The sequence below is a fragment of the Chanodichthys erythropterus genome, chromosome 9, assembly GCF_024489055.1.
Source record: "Chanodichthys erythropterus isolate Z2021 chromosome 9, ASM2448905v1, whole genome shotgun sequence".
In the NCBI taxonomy this organism is placed as follows: domain Eukaryota; kingdom Metazoa; phylum Chordata; class Actinopteri; order Cypriniformes; family Xenocyprididae; genus Chanodichthys; species Chanodichthys erythropterus.
The window spans coordinates 604,174-617,365 of NC_090229.1; the positions used below are offsets into that span (position 1 = coordinate 604,174).

The window sequence follows — 13,192 nt, forward strand, 5'->3', positions numbered from 1 at the left end:
CCCTGTTCTATCTTTTCCACCCATCGTAAGGCAATTAACACTGCCAGCATTTCCACAGTATATGCCCCTAACTTATTAGACATTCTTCTATTGATTCATATTCCTTTATCTGGTACCACCACCCCCAATCCTGTTACTTCTGACTCTGGTTTCTTAGCATCATCCGTATAAATCTGGATATACTCATATTTTTCCACAATTCGATTATTGAATTGATTTGCCTTCCTTGTTTCCTCTAACACAAATCAGTCTAAAACAGGCCAAACTAACTTCCATGGAGTAATCTCTGGATAAACTACTGTGGAACTTATCCTCAAATTAAACATTTCTATACCACATTAAAATATTATAAACCTTTGACTCCTTTTGTGCTTTTCCAATTACTGGCAGGTCATTAATTCCTACATGGCTTAATGATTCTATAAACTGAATTCTTTCTCTGTCATATTTGGTACAATGAATCAACACATGTTCAAATGTTTCTGGCAGGCCACACTGTGCTCAGTTTTCAGATTCTCTTTTCCCTATATGATGAACAGTAAACAATTAAGGGATGTGTGTCTATTCAAAGCCTAGATATTACAGAGCCATCCTTTCCACTTCCATAGCTGTTTCTCTCTACCCCGGCTTTATTTTGAATATTGTATAGATGCCTGCCTTTTGTCTCATAGGCCTAGTCTCATTTCTCTTTATCTTGTTTAGAGCAGATTTTATCATCGCAAAAAAGAAAAAAAGCTCTGTTATCAACAGAAGTGAATCAGAAGTGATCAACACAAATGAACTCAACTTTTATGAATCCTGCCTAGATACAATCGGCAGAAAAAAAGGGTCGCTCAACTTCAACGTCACCACCACCAAGCTTCCAATAACTTTCAGTCGAACAAACAAAAACATTTCCCCTGAAAGTGTGAGTTAGAATACTAAACAGATTCCGACGTCCTTTATATGGCCTAGATCAGAACATTTACATCGTTTAAATAAATCTACTTATTAACAATATGTTGCACTTCACACGGCAATGCTCGACTGATGCAACTAAGTGTCAACAGAGGAGGCGCATCGATGATTGGTGGAAGGATGCGCGAAAGCAAATCTGATTGGAGAAATCATGGTTCGTGCAACGCCTTCTCCAGCACTGGAGGAAGTGTAAACCGGCGTGTGTGCATGAAGGGAAATGGCGGACGCGGTGTCTATTTTCATGTCAATTGGCCTTAGTGAGCAGAAAGCTAAGGAAACATTGAAAAATGAAACGCTTTCATCATCACTCAAGAAGGCCATCGAACTGGTACATAATTAATTAATACGCATAATAAATAATTGCTGTTGTGCGCTGTCAAAGTCATTAGCCTCTTGAGAACTTACCTGACAATTTTTTACCCATTACATTTACGAGGAGTGCTTGAAAAAGTTTTGTAATATTGCTTATGTTACTGTTGTGTTTTTGTTTCTCAGGCTCAAGGGCTGCTGGGGTCCGCTGGCCTTGATAAGACTACAGGCACTCTGTTGTACAGTATGGTGACACGACTTAAAGACACGAATCGACTTTCTTTCCTCACAGAGTACATCATTGAACGAAAAATAACCACGGAACTGCAGTTGTCAGGTATCTGATGTCTTTATTGTTCTGTCACTCTGTTCTTTATTGTTTCTCTGTGGCCATAATGTTCTGTCTTTCAGTAAGAATATGTATATCAGTGTAATTGATATTAGTTCTCATAAACAAGGCCTGTTCACTAATTTGCTGTACACCACTTATTAACAATTTTTGCTGATAATTTTGCTCAGCGGCGTTGGACTTTGTGAAAAGTCACCCTCAGGATCATGTAGATCGGCGTGAGTTTGAGACTGCCTGTGGGGTGGGAGTGGTGATCACACCTGAGCAGATAGAGGATGCAGTAAGGACACTTTACAAATATTCACAAAAGTTTTTCTGCGGTGTGAGTATAGATTAGATATTATAGGAGGAGGTCAAAAATGGTAATCAAATGTTTGGACACATCTACTCAATTGTGATTACTATTTTGGAATAATAGTAATAGTAGTATAAAAAGTAATTATGGGAACTGTGTATTACAGTGACCAAAAAAAAAATCTAAAAATTAATGAAAACTATTTTATCCTCTTCAAAGTTGGTGTCTTATATCTAGATTTCAGCTTTACTAATTTTTCAGTCTCTTATTCTCTCCTTCATGAGGTGACACCTGAGATGCTTTTAAACATTGTTTTAAACTTTTGTTCTGGCTTTAAACTGTAAATAAAATCAATAATGCCCAGCATTTCATGGCATATTATTTTACTTTATGATTCTGTCAGACTGGCTGTTGCCAGAGTTAATGAAAGGATGCTTTCTTATTCTGTCCATCTGTATTTTTTTCTTGTTTAGCATATTAAACTGTTTTTAATGTAAAATGTATGTGGTACATCTAAAGTATATGTGATTACTCTTAACTTTTCTGTGGTTTTTAAGTATAGGGAGGATTTCCCAATTAAAGTGCAGACATATCAAGTGGTTTGTTTGTACCTGTTCTCTATTCTCTCTCTCTCTCTCTCTCTCTCTCTCTCTCTCTCTCTCTCTCTCTCTCTATATATATATATATATATATATATATATATATATATATATATATATATATATATATATATATATATATATATATATATTTTTTTTTTAATTTATTTATTTAGAGGCCAAGCATTGAAATTGTTTCCTTTCTTTTATTTAAGCAAGTTAGCAAATTATGCTAGATTTCATAGTTTTCAATTAGATCTTTAAGAATCCTTATCTGCCATTGACCTATTAACTCTTCCACAGGTGGAATTGATTATCAAGAAACACAAAGATCAGCTGCTGGCAGAGAGATACCGCTTCAACATGGGAATAATCATGGGTGAGGCAGCATGTCATATGTCATATGAGTACAGTCATGAATTGTGCTGGTGAGGAATAGGTTCTGTTTGTGCTCTTTAGGTGAGGCTAGAGCCGCTCTCAAATGGGCTGATGGAAAGATTGTCAAGAATGAAGTAGATATGCAGGTTTGTGCAAGTGTGACAGTTTTACTACCTTGCTTTAATCTGTCCAAATCATTGTTGATTTACATGCACTGAATATTTCTGTTGGTTTCTTAGGTACTGCACCTTCTGGGTCCAAAAACAGAGGCAGATCTGGAGAAAAAGCCCAAGGTATATTTTTTTTTTATGGTCTCTGTTTTGTTGTGGCACCCCTTTTCCACTGAAACAGTGCTGTGAGGATCTGGTGCACAGCAGAGGGTTCTCTCTCATAACATTTTTCACAATTATGTTACTGTATTTATGTGGGCAGGTTATATTGCAGCAGTCCAAAATTACTACATCACAAAAATGACAAAAATAGGAATTGGTGTCTGCCAGCTGAATGTATGTTGCATCATATTGCATCTAATCAGGTGCTTCCTTTGTAGATAACTCCATTAATTATAATATGTATAATTATAATATGTTTCATTGTTGTGGTTGTTGTTTTTGTACGAGACAAATGGCTTTAACAGCCTTTTCTTCTGTGGAAACGCACAGAACAAGCAATATTTGGCACAATCTCTGACACCAGCACTGGCACTATGTTGGTGTAAAACACATTACAGATAATTCTCTAGTTATGTCAACTATGCAGCTGTGAAATGTGCTGCCGTCTTTTTTCTTTCATCACAGGCAGCCAAAACCAAAGCTGCAGAGAAAGATGTGAAGATTGAGCAGGTTTCTGAAGTAAACGGTAGGACGCAGAAAGCTATCAGACATTTTTCTCATGCACTTGATGATATGAAGTTTCTATTGATAGAGATTTTGATATAATCGTGTATTTTGCGGTATGTAAACTGCTTAAAGTCACCATGAAACGGAAATTGTTATAGTTTTTTCTAGGGATGCACCGAAATTTCAGTTGGCGAAATTAAAAAAAAAAAAAAAAAAAAGGATATATGAGCCAAATATATATGGCACACCGTCCCTCAGTTTTCAGCACTCAGGTTTCACTCTCGCACAGCATTTTTTTGCAATTTTGTGAGCGGCAGCGCTTCCGAAGATGCACAACGAAGAGTCACAAAGTGACTCTGGCCAAGCAGGTAAGTCAGTTTGCTCTGCTCGATGTTCCACTCCCTGCGCAGTTGTTCATGGCCCAAAAGAACGTTCCACTTGTGTACTGCTCACGCTCACTGGAAAAGTCTGCTCAAATAATGTGCCAACTTGAAATTTTTCTGTAGTAGACTTGTTTCTGTTTGCAATAGCCCTATAATGTGCTGTAATATGGTGTGGTACAGCCGTGCTGGGCAACACTCGTAAAATAATGCTACCCTCTCGTTCACTGATCCACTCTAAGCTATGATCTGCTCACATGCTCTGCTAATAATAGCTTTGTAGGACTATGCTTTATTTTGGTTATTGGTCAAAAAATAAATCTGTTAAACCTTATTCTGTTGCATAGAACTGAATGAAGAATAATATACTAATATTTAATATTATTTTAATATATATTCTGTCCAATTTTTGGTGTTTTACTTTAAATAAAATGTTAGGCTTATTTTGTTGGCTTGTATTTTTTTTTTTTTTTTAATTATTCAGATTCAATAAAATTATTGAATTTAATTAAATAGTCTAGTATTAATACAATTATACAAACAAAACAAAACAAAAATTAAAACTAGAAATGAATAATTAAAAAAAAGTAATTTTCAGTTCTGGTGTTCGGCCAAGTGCATCCAGAATCCTCGTTTTTGGCCCAGAATTTTCATTTCTGTGCATCCCTAATTTTTTCTTGTCTGTTGTGATGTATATCTGAGTGAAACGGCTGCATGAGAGAGTTTAGGTTGGGACTTCCAAAGGAAATTGATTGGTTCAATGTTGTTTGCTAATTGCTGTGATCTCATAAGTGGCAGGTTGTTGGAGGGGAGGGATTGCACAGCTTGAATGTGCTTCCAATATCAGTCACTTCTAGTTATTTTAGCTGTACAAAAACAGTTTGAACTAAAACAGCTGCTTGATAATGCAAACTGGTAGTTGTTGTGTGTGTGTGTATATATATATATATATATATATATAAAATATTATAGTACTGTGCAAACATTCATTTTGCCATTAATTGTAATAATCCAGTGAGATTTTTGAATTTTTTTATATATATATATATATATATATATATATATATATATATATATATATATATATATATATATATATATATATATATATATATATATATATATATATATATATATATATATATATAATATACTTTTGCTGCTATTGAGGTGGGATACGAGTAAGGTTAGGGAAAGCTTTGGTGGTATGGGTTGGTTTAAGGGTAGGGGTAAGGTGTAAGGGATGGGTCAACAGTGTAATTATAAATGTAATTACAGAAATTAATTACAGATGTAATTACATGCAGGTGTTTTTAAAATAAGTACAATGTAAAAACATGTATGTACACAATAAGTGCATTGTATCAAACGATTCATTTAAATGTAAGTACATTGTTAAGGCCACTTAATATAAAGCGGGGCCAATAGACCTACCGTACCTGGAAAAAAAAAAACTTAATGTTACTAAAGTACTGAAGAAATCTAGAGAAAAAATTAGCTCAACTAGAACTTTTTGTCAAAGTATGCTCACTCTTTTTCATATAGTATGGTTTATTCAAATTATACTGATTAAACTGATTCTAACTTCAATTTTTAAGCTTTGGTAACACCATTTGTGCTATGGACAAAAAAGATACCTCCAGTTATGTGCCTTGTTGATTTGTGGTGTTTTCTTATTTGCCTGGTAAAATAGGCAAAAATAATCACATGAACTTGCATTAAAGGGATAGTTCACCCAAAAATGAAAATTGAATAATTTATTTACCGTCATATCATTCCAAACCTGCACGAGCTTTTCTTCTGTAACCAAAGTTTTGGTGACCATAGACTGGATTGTATGGACAACAAAATGATTTCTTAGAATATCTTTTTTTTTTTTTCTTTCTTTTTAATTTTTGAATGAACTATCCCTTTAAAGGAGGGATAATGTCTGAATGCCTATTTTATATTTCTGTCTTTCTCTGTAGGTGAAGGAAAAACGGAGAGGAAATCATTGATGGAGCAGCTGAGAGGAGAGGCCCTGAAGTTTCATAAGCCAGGTGAAAATGTTGACATGTCTGTGTCCAGGCAGCTACATAGGGTGCTTCTCATTCCTTATTTGTACATCCTCGCATTCTTTCCTCGCTTCTTTTTCTTGCTTTCTAACTCCATCCCTCTTAGGACAAGAAATCCAAGGAAAGCTTATTTGTACATTCTTGATTACTTGAGCATTACTTCAAAGCTAATTAGCTGCACACAAAGGATCTGCCCATATGTTGTTGAAATTTGGTTTAAGAAATTCATAATAAATATTAGGCGTGTAATGATACACTCAACTTCTCAGCAGCGAAATTTCCTATTAATGACAGACTCAAAATCTTGTCTTCAGACTCTGGCATCTTCAAAATCTGAACACCCAGCATTTGTGGAAATTTTAAATAGTTTGCAGTCCTTGGAGGCACAGAATTTTAAAATCATTTTTTGTTGGGTACCAGGGCATTGTGATATTACAGGGAATGAACAAGCTGATGCGGCGGCTAAGGAAGCTTCATCTTCAGAGCACAAAAAAATGCCCAGTTCCACTGTCAGACCTCAGAACTATTATAAATATTTACATTTGTAAGAAATGGCAAGCTGAATGGGATAAATGTACAACAAACAAACTTTACAAAATCAATACTGTAGTTGGTGCAAAACATTGTGTCCAAATCGCTGGGATCATATTATCTACACACGCAGTCGAATAGGGCACTCCAGACTATCCCATGTGTTTCTGTTAATGGGTGAAGATCCTATCACTTAAGCCGGGCACACATTTAACGACTAGCTAAACATTCTAAGACTGTGCTCAACATACAAGCGATTGTGTCCTGCGACTGAAGCAGATTTATATACTTACACATGGAATTTGAACACCGACTGTAATCGCAGACTGAACGCAACTGGCTCTGACTGGACGTGTTTGAGCGCGATCAGTCATAAGTATCAATTTACATTCATAATCGGCCTTACAGTCGTTAAGTGTGTGCGTGGCTTTAGGCATATTTTGATGGATTGTGATAGTTTGAAATCTATTAGAACTCTTTATTTTTCTGTTGACTTTTATGAAAAGATTTTTAATGAAGTAAGGCCTGATTTAGTTTTAGAATTTTTATCTAAGATCAATTTTAAAAACCTTTTTATGGCAAACCTTTTTAATTTATTCTTATTTTTTCTTAAAAAAAAAAAAAAAAATCTCATTCTCAAGATGAATATAGCCGAGGTAGCTCGCATGGCATTAAATCATAAACGAACAAACAAACATAATGATACACTCGATTCGATACAAGTCATGATACCGAACTCATGATACTATCACAATATTTTTTGCCAAAATATAGATTCTTTATTATTATTATTATTATTATTATTATTATTATTATTATTGTTGTTGTTTTATTATTATCAGGATCCACAAATATTCCCCCATTGCATTATTATACATTATATTCAACATTGTATATAGTTGTATAATGTAGTAATGTCACTGAAACTCAGTAAACTTTCTTTTTTTGCGCTTACTCACGCTTTCAATGCAGGCATTCATTGGATCTCTTACACAGACAAGCCTGGCATGCACAGACCATTGCTTTCTATGTCCTGCATCTCCTGCTATTAATACATTTTACATATAAGAATAAACTATCTAAAATGCTTGAATAATCATACTACTAAAATTAGCCTAAAGTGATATGGTGATTTAAATGATGTTTGCGCTTTCACTTTGAGGACTGCCATTCCAGTGTGTATGCGCTTCAGATGATCATTTCTAATTGCAAGAAAGCATGTCAAAATGACTATTCCCAAACTGTAAATGGTTAGTTTATCCAAAAATGTACATTTTGCATTTACTCACATGCTTTTGCATGTCAAGCAAGCATTCGAATGTCTGTATTTTCAGTATATTGGTGTTGTAAATCTGTTCATCATATAAAGCCATAGTGTCTCTTCTGAAGACTTGGATCTAGATTAGACCACTCAATTGATTATTTTTAATGTAGTAATGATTTTGACATTATTATATTTTTTGGATCATTTAAATTTTAGAGGAATGGACTTTAAATGGAGGGACGGAAATCTCTCAGGAAAAGATCTTAATTTGTGTTTGAAAGTTGAATGAAAATCTTATAGGTTTAAAAGGACATGAGAGTGAATACATGATGACAGAATTTATATTTTTGGGTGAATTATACCTTATAAATTCAGTAAGCTGAGTCTTGGATAAATCTACCTCCTGTATCTCGAATCATATCGTTTACAGCAGCGATATATATTGTTGCATTTTTATATCTCACTATAATGAATGCATCATTACACCCCTAATAATTATGAATCAAGAAGCCCTTTTGAAATACTTGAGATGTATGGTTTATTTAAACTGCAAAGGTAAAACATAAATGAAAATTGTGACAGAAGTAAAGGGGGAGGAGAATTTATACGTGTCAGGTTTTTGACTTCCGTATAGGATACTTCTGTGCATCCTCGCTCATAGCTCCTCTGGAAGCTTTCTCACTCCTCGTTCTTCACCTCTTTACAGTGCAATTAGAGAATTGAGATGTCTTTCAAGATGGCTAACTTTGATCGTTTTCCAGGTAACAGGCTAAAGGATGGAGGAAAGAGGAAGCATCCATATGAATATTGAGAAGCACCCTTAGACTGTACGGAGCCTCAATATAGGGATGGGCGATATTATCGTTTGCGATAAATACCGTTAAATTCTCCTCACGATAAAAATTTGTTGTCTCATGATAATTGCGATAAGTCTAGTTGTTGATGTAGTTTCATGCGCGACCATTTCACTGTTCACGTGCAAAGTTAAAACAAGCATGACGGAAGGCAGACGTGAGGGTGAGGAGCAGCTTGTTGTTACGCCAGGAGCTACCTCCACAATTTGGAACTGGTTTGGTTATAGAAAATCAGATGCGGAGCAAACTACCATAATCACTATAAACAAATGTTCAATGAATGAGCCGTATGTCATTCTTGCTGGGCCGCATTAATGCACAGGCTTACCTGGGCTTAAGCCCAGGGCCCCGGGCTGAGGGAGGGCCCCGGTGATGCCAGAAAAAATATAACCGCATTTTATAATGTGATGACTGTCGCTTTAACATCGCTTTGATTTGAATACATGTGCTGTTCTGCGCGTGAAGTTCATTATGACGCGCCGCGTCTAGCAGCAAGCAACTAAGTATCAGTATCTGGACAACACAGACAGACCCAGTGGCGCTGCCTGTGTGTGTACACAATGCATTTTTGCTTTGAAAAACGCGAGACGCGGGCAGTGGAATAGGGGAAACCGCAAGGTCTCGAGACGCTTTTTAAAACTTTTTTTAACTTAGCTGAACTGTTTCATGGCTTTAGAACGCCATGTCATGTCGTCAGTAGTCCAATAAAAATACAAATCATGCAAAAATACAGTCTCTGAAAACGTTCAATGAGGTAAAATGTTGAAATGTTGAAATTAACAATGAACAATATGTTTATTAACCTTACAGATGGAATCTTATTATAAAGTCTTACCATTTCATATAAATCATGCTTATAAGTCGTGCTTAAAGATGACCATCTTTAAATATCTACGCAAAGGCCATAGCATTGACATTAGACACATATTGTATGTATGTATACATTATTTGCTTCCATTTTAGAACACTGATTATTATTTAAATAAGATTTGTATTGTATTACAGTGATGATAAAAGAGAACTGAAATCGAATGCATTTCTGATTTCTTTATATATGTCTGCTGCATAACGATACAGTTTGCTTTCTCATGACACTAGTTTTAATTATGCAACTTTGCTGCATAACGAATCGATAAAAGCGACCAGCTGGATATAAACTAATGCAAATCGATGGTAACAATCATGACATTAAACATTTGGGTCGAACTTGCGTGTGTTTTTGTCACATTGTTTTAAAGACCAAAGTGCAGGATAAAAAAGAAATTTTTGCCTTAAAGAATGAATTGATTCTGAACTGCTAAAATGAGTCTTCAGCAATTCCAGTCTCACTTTCTGTTACAAACCTACATAACAATGTAAAAATTTGCGTAATGGCAGCCTGTTGCTCGCGAACAACATCTATTTTGACCCGCCTTCAAACACTGAGACTGGAAAACTGAGACTTCAAAAAGCTGAGACTGGAAGAGTTTGGTTTGTGTTGTTGACATGTTGACATGACATCTTTACGGTGTGAAAGCAAATCCACTTTGCATGCACTTCCAAAAGACAAGGACTCACGCTGGAATTGAAATGGTAAAACTGGCGCCTTTGTTACTGTTCGAATCTGCGTCTCGTTTCAGAGGCTGCGTCCTCCGGAGCTCGCATTTGAAGACTGCATACATCATTAAGGATGTCTTATTTAAGAAAAGTAACCATAATAAAATTGATGGTTATTCCTCGTGAGGTGCAAAATGCTGTTTTTTCTTTCTTTCAACGCTTGTTTTTCTTAAATGAGCCGGCCTCAATGAAGTATACAGCCTTCAAATGCGACCTCTGGAGGATGCAGCCTTCGAAAATGAGTAGCCTGTACAAATAGTTCAGACTATGTGCCAATGTTACGGCCAGCTCGTTTCAAGCCACAACATAAAAAAGGGATGACACACCACCGTGCAATCAATATAAATTAATTTATTGATTTAACAAACATAACAATAATCACAAATAACAAACATAAGTCTAGGGGGAAAAAAAAGTAACAAAGGAAATAACAAAAACAACAATAACTAAGTCTTAAAGCTACAAGATATAAGAAATGTATAACTAACGAAAGAGAGGGATGTCAAGAGCAACTCCTGGGAGAACTACCCCACCAAGAGAGCTAACCTCAATAAACAACCCTGAGTCCTTATATATTCTACACCCCTGATCACTATTAATTAATTAATCAATCAGAAGCGACACAGAACTCCTGCAGTCTGCCACCAACAGGTAGGGAGGACACTCTGGGTCGTCACACCTCCCACTCCAAAAAGAGGTTCCCTAAAGAACCGACAAAAATTTAAACAAAAACAAAACAAAAAAAAAAATCACAAATTAAAAAAAAAAAAAAATGAAGGCCACTGATACTCATCTCTGCAATCCTGTTCCAATTCACTCTTGGATCTCCTGGGCCCTAGGACATCAAAGAGAGACAGAGAAAAGGAAGAAAAGAGAAGGGCACAGCCAATACCACGCAAAAACACCTTTAAACACGTGAGAGAGCATCGGCAATTAGATTATCCTTGCCGCGTATGTGCTTAATCTGTAGATGGAAAGGTTGTAAGATAAGACTCCACCTCATGATTCTTTGGTTTTTACCCCGCATTCGGTCCAAGAAAGTTAAAGGGTTGTGGTCGGTATACACTATGATGGGGCCACAAATGGAGCTCAAGTAGACCTCAAAATGTTGTACAGCCAACACCAGGGCCAAGGCCTCTTTTTCGATTGTAGAATAAGCCTGCTGATGGCGGTTACATTTTTTTGAGAAATAGCTAACCGGATGTTCAATTCCATCAGCATCTTCCTGTAAAAGAACAGCACCAGCACCATAAGCACTGGCATCTACTGCAAGGAGAAAAGACCTCTTAAAATCAGGTGTAGCAAGTACAGGTGCATTGGCTAAAAGGGCTTTAGCATTATCAAAAGCACACTGGCACTGTTTTGACCACTTAAATGGTTTCTTTGGACTCAAGTCAGTCAAAGGGGTAACAACACTAGCAAAATTCTGACAAAACACTCTGTAGTAGCCTACCATTCCCAAGAATCGACGGAGTTCACGACGGGTAGCAGGCATAGGGAACTTAACAATAGCATCAACCTTAGCGTCAATTGGTTTCACACAACCCCGACCAACCACCTTACCCAGATAGGTCACGGTGGCTTTTCCGAACTCGCATTTAGCAAGATTAATGGTTAAATTGGCTTCGGCCAGACATACAAAAAGCTCTCTAATTTGGTCAAGGTGTTTGGACCAAGAAGAACTAAACAAAACAACATCATCCAAGTATGCCTCGCACCCTGACAACCCAGATAGTACTCTATTTACCAACCGCTGAAATGTGGCGGGAGCATTTCGGACCCCAAAAGGCATAACGGTGTATTGCAGGAAGCTGTCCGGTGTAACAAAAGCAGACAATTCCTTAGCACGGGATGTTAACTGCACTTGCCAATAACCTTTTAGAAGGTCGAACTTACTGACGAATTCTGCGGAGCCAACACGATCAACGCAATCATCAATTCTAGGTAAGGGATAGCAATCAGGTTTTGTCAGAGAATTGAGCTTCCTGTAGTCAGTGCAAAAACGATATGTATTATCAGGTTTATTCACTAAAATACATGGTGAACTCCAAGAACTAAAACTGGGTTCTGCCAGATGATGAGCGAGTAAATAATCAACCTCCTTCTGGAGCAATTCTCGTTTTATAGGATTTACTCGATAAGCATGTTGCTTTACCGGTTGAGCTGTACCGACATCAATATCATGCTCGATGATATGAGTTCGAATAGGGACATCTGAAAAAAAGAGATGGGAAAGAACTTACCAATTTCATTATGTCAGTCTGCTCCGATTTGGACAAATGAGACAAATGGCAAGTCAAATTACAAAAAATGTCAGAATTTTTAAGTCGTCCCTCCACTATTCCCCGAGAAGGACCAATCATCTCTTCCATAGCTACTGAACCCGACTGTCCCACCATCTGTTCAAATTTCTCTGAAGTGCTCTGGTCAGCAATTGCAGGGGTAGACACAACATCAACAGAAAGAGAAGTCACAGGAGTCACATAAGGTTTTAATAAGTTAACATGACAAACCTGTACCTTCTTTCGGCGATCAGGCGTGTCTAACAGATAGTTGTTATTAGGGATACATTTTATGATTGTATAGGGTCCAGTAAACCTAGCTTGGAAAGGACTAGTCAAAATGGGTAATAAAGCCAACACTTGGTCACCTACCTGAAATTCTCTAGACTTAACCTTCCGGTCAAACAATCTCTGCATCTTCCCCTGAGACTTACCTAGTTTTCTTTAGGCAATAGCTCTAGCTTCATAGAGTCGATAACGAAAGCTACTTACATAGTCTAAAACA

At 36.6% G+C, this 13,192-nt stretch overlaps 1 protein-coding gene across 1 annotated transcript in view; it reads left to right on the top strand.

Annotated features, from left to right (window-relative positions):
- Nucleotides 1-1,144: 1,144 nt before the first annotated feature.
- qars1 (glutaminyl-tRNA synthetase 1) overlaps nt 1,145-13,192 on the top strand; it is a 48,599-nt gene continuing 36,551 nt past the window's right edge. Inside the window, exons 1-8 of the mRNA XM_067394171.1 lie at nt 1,145-1,285; nt 1,453-1,603; nt 1,786-1,895; nt 2,813-2,888; nt 2,969-3,033; nt 3,127-3,180; nt 3,685-3,745; nt 6,074-6,145. Of these exons, the coding sequence (XP_067250272.1) occupies nt 1,175-1,285; nt 1,453-1,603; nt 1,786-1,895; nt 2,813-2,888; nt 2,969-3,033; nt 3,127-3,180; nt 3,685-3,745; nt 6,074-6,145 (700 nt within the window). The 5' untranslated portion in view covers nt 1,145-1,174. The remainder of the gene's footprint in view (nt 1,286-1,452; nt 1,604-1,785; nt 1,896-2,812; nt 2,889-2,968; nt 3,034-3,126; nt 3,181-3,684; nt 3,746-6,073; nt 6,146-13,192) is intronic.